Below are 5,945 nucleotides of genomic sequence, written 5' to 3' on the forward strand. Positions count from 1 at the left end.
TTACAAGTTCTCGGGAGTAGCGGATAACTTGAAACTGCCCCCGAAGAATGTTTGAGAAGGTCAAAACAGTTTTGCTAAAGCACATCTAGATGTGCCATAAGTATTGCACATCTAAGTCATATGTCATTGATCTTACATTGAGATTCGTGTGAATATTTTCTTTCTCTTTTTTCTTTTTCTCTTTATGCTTGATTCACTCACTTAGATGTGCAATAACTAGAGCACATCTAGATGTGCCCTAGACACATCCAGGTCAAAAACATATACAACTTTCTTTTTGCGGAATAGAAACATATACGGCTGTACGCATCTTTTGAGTGTCTTTAATTTTCACATAAAACAGTATTTCTTGCGCTAGCGTAAAGAATAGTTTAGCTCCTAAAGAACAACCTTTCAGTGCACCGAATTAACCACAGAAACATACAGTATATAGCTAACAAATACAGTATGAAACATTGCAGCAGTCAACTGATCCGGCAGAAGGTGAATTTATTAACGAATGAGAACCACAAAAGCAGCATTTGCACAGAAGTCAAGTATATTGCCGTACAGCTGGAAGTCCCCACTGTTTGTCAAATAGAGTAAAAAAGGAGCACCTATACTTGCAAGTTTCAGTACATATAACTTAGAAAATTGGGGACATTCATTGTTCTATCTCGATAAATAGGCTTGCTTGTGGGTGCAAACCTGCTTCCACCAGCGTTTGGGAGTTCTTTTCAGGACCGTATGTTACCCGTGGAAAATTAGAAACTAGGCTGTACTTTTCCGCTTTCAAGCAATCCAAAGAATCAACAAAGTCATATATCAAGGTAATGGTGGCGGAACTGTGGAATCTCCTTTCTTTGCGCTCTCCAGTTGGAAATCTTATAAGAACCTGCAGAATTGTGAGCATGGCTCGGAGTTAGTTCAAAGACCTGTGACCAAATTATGATGCTACTACTACTACTACTATCAAGTGACAACATATACCTCATGTTCAGATAATGCAGGTCATGTGTACATAGATAATATCAAATTCAGGAACAATGTGTCCCTATCTAGCCCCTTAAAAAGTTACACTCTCCGTTCCATAATGCTTGCCATGGTTTTAGTTCAAATTTGAACTAAAACCACGACAAGTATTATGGAACGGAGGGGAGTAATAAGTAACAAATTAGGGGGGGAAATGCAGCATAAGGTACTACACTGATATTTGGTGATCAACAAAAGAAGAAAAATGCTTGAAAAGCAGAAAGATATGGTTCTGCACATGTTATACTAGAGTAAGAATTGAAAAGGTTGTTGATAGCGTGAAAAGAACGTTAAACATACTCGAGTAACGTCAGGCCCTTTCTCAGGCTCAGCGCCAAGAGCCATTGCCTTCTCTTGCCGTCTCCTTGCAAGAGCGGCTTCCTTTTCAGCTGCTTCTTGGACTGCCCTGGCTTGTGCTTCCTCATCTTCTATACGCTTCCTCTCAGCCTCCACGGCCTCTCTTTCAAGTCTTTCTTGTTCCTCTCTCATCTGGCGTTCTCTGGCCTGGTCATAATTGCGTGATTAAATCAGTGCTATCATGAAAACATTCCAACACTAGGAGAAAATATAGTGGCATGTGTGTGCACTGCTTGAATCACACCTTAAATGACGCACTTACTGTGAATGCACAAATGTGATCCTTATGAGGCACGGTGCTTTTTACAGAAGGAAAACCAAGGAGTTATTACAACATCTGACCTACCTTCCTTTCTTACCATTAGACAGGAATAGATACTTCTACAACCAAAGCACAAACAATAAAAACTATAAAAGGACCCATAAGTCATATATAGCTTAATGTACCTGATCAGCTTCAAGTGCAGCTCTGTAAGCAGCATCTTGTTCCTCACGCAAACGTTGATTGTTTAGTCTTTCTTCAGCTTCAATCCTGGCAGCAACAAGGGACGTAGTGCATTCTTCAACAACTCTCTGAAGAATTGTTATCATTTCTTCAGGTGATTTGGGCCCCTCAACCTTTGGAAGATCAGAAGAAAATGCATGAGCAAAACTGACCAATCAAAGTGTTAAAGAAGCAATTAAACAACAGTCTAACGCTTTAATAGGTCGATATAAGAAACATAGTGGCCAGTTCTAAATCCAAACGACCACCATTCTTCCCAAGATGCATCATTTCACTTTACTATCAGGTAAAGAAAGCGATCTATCAACAATCTCAGGATCCAGTGGTACTATTACACATGATGTACAAAAGCAGGCAAGGAAAAAGAGTAAGAATATATCACAACATTTCACTCTGGAATCCTATGGTACGCGGATACAGCACAAAATCAGCATACCAGGGGTTTTATACGTCCGGATACCCCTTGAAACGTATCGGGTCATTTTCCATTTTCCAAAAAGATTAAAATAAATAGGATATGGTGGAGATACCTGGTGACACACGTGGGATACGGAAGAAACCTAACACTCTAGTACAAAAGCCCTCGCACAGCACAGCGCAGCAGGTATTATTCTCCCCTCGATGCGCCTCCACCGGTAAGGCCCTGGCCCATATCTGAGCACCACCACCTGCTCCCTACCCACGCCGGCAACGAAAACCAAAAATCCACCGCTGCTCAGCCAACCTAGAGAAGGAGATGAGCGGTCATTGGCCGCCGACGCTCCAACCGCCCTGTGCTCTCACCCCAGATCTGAGCGCCACCGGTACAACACACCTCCCTCTGTGCCGGAGTTAGAGCACCACCGTCCACCTGCTCCATCTCACCCAGCCACCCAGGTGTGATTCCACTTTCCTTCTCCCTACTCCGCTTCTCCATGAGTGGCTGCCTCTGCTCATTTCTCTGCTGCAGAGGGCATGTGATTTTACAAGGGCAATGGGTGATGGGATTTTACTATTGTGGTAGTGCCTTATTGGGCTACCTGGGCTGAGTAGGCTAGTGTGCTTGGTGGGCTTAGAAAACAATGGGGTTTTCTTGCCAAAATCAGCCATGCTGCCCATGTACTGGAGGAGCAAGCAACATCATAACAATTATCAATAATAAGGCCGCCCCTGAATTATCGTTTTTCCCGTTCCCATGTGCAAATCATCAATATCTATATATTTTAAGTATTTATTAGCTCTGCGTATTTAAAAAATCACCATATCACGGTATTGTGGTATCTGTATTGTTGTATCCATGCAACTTAGCTGGAATCATACATTTTAAAATACAAGAACAAAGCATATTAGTATTAACAACCACTTTAGCATCACCCATGAGTAGAAAGTGCATAATCAGATCAGACAGTTAAATTACTATATGATCATGCTTGATTTCTATGTACTAAAATGAGTAGAGATGATGTATATACCAAATTTTAAGAAATCATAATGCAAATATTTCACGCAGTAGCTTATAATATAACCAACAATTGACAAGTGAAATTTCCTGATTTTTTTGTCATCTACATACGCAGCCATCTACTACCTCCGTACCAAAATATAAGACGTTTTTGCAGTTCAATTTAGACTGCAAAATGTCTTATATTTTGGTATGGATGGAGTAGAAGAGAATGCATCAATTGCTGGTAGTAATTGGACGCAATCAGATGCAATGTATGTGAGCAATTAATTATCTACATGAAGGACCTGTGAGTGTGCGCAAGTCATGATGTTTGCAAACAAAATGAGGTGAGATCCTGGACCATGGGACAAACTTTATTCTTTCAAAGAACAATTTAGTTAAGAAAACCCCAGTAGCCTTTTCTGGATTTTTTTGTGAGTCCTGGGATCTGGATTGATAAAAATATCTTGGGGAGAAACAAAGCAAATTCCTGTATCTTCAGAAATAAAGTCCCACAAGTGCACCATCTCGTTTGAATCTTGCAAAGAAGCATTACCAAACTAATTTTCCAATATCATGAGCAGTGTTTGCTCAAGTTCATTAGAGTAGCGCGAAATTCAAGTATAAAGGTTTATAGAGGAATCGTGTAAATGCATCCAGTAACCCTATGGTATGTTAGATTCATTCAAATTGGCTAACAGGAATGGGAAATGGCAGGTTTAGTTGTTCGTTGTAAGACTACAAGATCTCAAGATATTCAGGACCAGGAATGTGTAATCCCAAGGGAGAACATTTCAATTGTTTGGGCCTGGAATTGAAAACTGAGTATAAGAACTAAAAAAGAACTCCTAAAATTCCAATTGATGCATCATTGCAGTAAAACAATTAGACAATAGAGGAAGGTTAATAAAAATAATTTGTGAAAGGTATCATGCACTTTTGTTTTTGATTACTTCATCATAGTGTTCACACATACATCACAAACAGCGTAGGATAAAAGATTTTCTCTATGACCGCACATATACATCTCCAGGACAACTAAACTCAATAAGTGATGCAATTATATTCTGAAGGTAGGCCAATCTTGCTATAACCAGCTATTAGTCTATCAGCACAAGGGCATAGCAATAGGCTTAACTAACTCACAAGGCCACAGGTCTGTAACTGTTGTTCTAAGCTACTGCATGAACACATCATAATGAATCAAACATGGTAATTAAAGAATCGCAATCTCCTTTTACATACCCCCTGCAAGTAACCCACATACTCAGCTAAGCTTATCTAATTGCAAGTAACCCGCATACTCGGCTAAGCTTATCTAATAATGCAAAGTTATATCGATCCCCACACAAACACCTGCAGTATAATCCATGTGCTAATTAACAAACTCTGAAATTGGATCTTAGAAGAAAAATAATTGATGAGCACACCAACACCATACCTGCTGCAACAGCACAATTCTCTGGTTCGTAGATGCCATGACTAGCGCACAAAACGGGAAGCGTGATGCGTTCAGGCTGTTGCTCATCTTGAACCCTTCAGTCCTTCTGATGCTACCACCCCATGCAACGAAGTTCTCATCTATGAAGGCGGCCACGGGCTCGGAGCAGAGGCAGCCACCGCAGAATGCTGGGGTGTCCGGGTGGTCAGGGGAGTGGAGGTACACGAAGAGAAGCTTGTACTCACGCTGCGCACGCTGCAGCGCGTCTGCAAATCCCTCAGCAACAAAGCGCGGGCCACGGCCAGCCCCAAACTCGTGCTCGAACTCGGCCAGGAAGTCAACCGCCTCCGCGGCGGACGGGGGCAGCTCAAGCAAGCGGTCACCGCCGCGCTGCGCGAGGCCGAGGAGGGAGAGGGATCGGGACAGCACGCCGCTTGCGACCCAGACACCGAGACGGATGGAACCGGTGACGAGGCCGACCCCACCGGAGACGACGTAGAAGGGGAGCGTCACCAGCCTCCACGCGATCCCCGGCTGCTGCTGCTGCTGCGGAGCCGGTGCAGGGGGGTGGTAGGCGATGGAATCGGACTCCAGCGGAGGCGGGGGCGGCGGGGCGTAAGTGGACGGCTCGGGCGAGGAGGGGTCGCCGGTGATGGAGGAGACGGCGAGCTGGAGGTCCCAGTTGTTGGCCACGAGAATCTCGGTGCAGAGGTCGGGGTCGGAGATGCCTGTGACGGCCTGGAAGTAGGCGAGCTTGTCGTCGACGGTCTCGGCCATGGCGGCCGGCTGCGGGGTGGGGGTGGGGGTGGGGCAGAGCTAGGGTTTGGGGATTTGGGGGCGGTTAGGTAGTTAGGACTTGAGAGGAAGAGGAGATGCGAAGAGTAGTCTCGACTCTCGAGTTGGATTGGTTGCGAGAGCGAGCAAAGAGACGACTCGGTGGTGACGTGACGTCTCGTCTCCTCTTCCTTCACGGAACGGAACGGAACGGAACGGAGTGCTTTTCGCTTCTCTATCTAGGACTGTACTAGTCTATATACACAAGAATACGAAAAATACACAAGAATACGGCGTAACGTATTGTGATTTATGAAATTTTCTGTTGAATTCTTTGAGTAGAACGATATCCCAATAAAAAACAGATTGTAGCATGGCGGTTCTTTGCCTGGCATGATGTGCTCCGTTGATTCTACTGTTACTTGTAGTTTTCG

At 43.9% G+C, this 5,945-nt stretch overlaps 1 protein-coding gene across 1 annotated transcript; it reads right to left on the bottom strand.

Annotated features, from left to right (window-relative positions):
• Positions 1-469: 469 nt before the first annotated feature.
• Positions 470-5,629, bottom strand: LOC123048952 (plant UBX domain-containing protein 10). The gene is made up of 4 exons (XM_044471964.1): positions 4,738-5,629; positions 1,816-1,986; positions 1,312-1,515; positions 470-874 (listed from the first exon to the last, which is right to left on the bottom strand). The coding sequence occupies exons 1-4, from the start codon at positions 5,512-5,514 to the stop codon at positions 644-646; spliced, it is 1,383 nt and encodes a 460-aa protein (XP_044327899.1). The 5' UTR covers positions 5,515-5,629; the 3' UTR covers positions 470-643.
• Positions 5,630-5,945: the final 316 nt, after the last annotated feature.

The sequence above is a fragment of the Triticum aestivum genome, chromosome 1A (assembly GCF_018294505.1).
Source record: "Triticum aestivum cultivar Chinese Spring chromosome 1A, IWGSC CS RefSeq v2.1, whole genome shotgun sequence".
Classification (NCBI taxonomy): Eukaryota; Viridiplantae; Streptophyta; class Magnoliopsida; order Poales; family Poaceae; genus Triticum; species Triticum aestivum.

What these genes read in the sequence shown, in the direction of transcription:
- LOC123048952 (XM_044471964.1), bottom strand. Translation starts at nt 5,514, where the DNA reads ATGGCCGAGACCGTCGACGACAAGCTCGCCTACTTCCAGGCCGTCACA. An exon ending in GAATTGTGCTGTTGCAGCAG is followed by an intron (nt 1,987 to 4,737) that starts GTATGGTGTTGG and finishes GATCTTCCAAAG; the next exon opens with GTTGAGGGGCCCAAATCACC. An exon ending in AAGGGCCTGACGTTACTCGA is followed by an intron (nt 875 to 1,311) that starts GTATGTTTAACG and finishes ACAATTCTGCAG; the next exon opens with GTTCTTATAAGATTTCCAAC.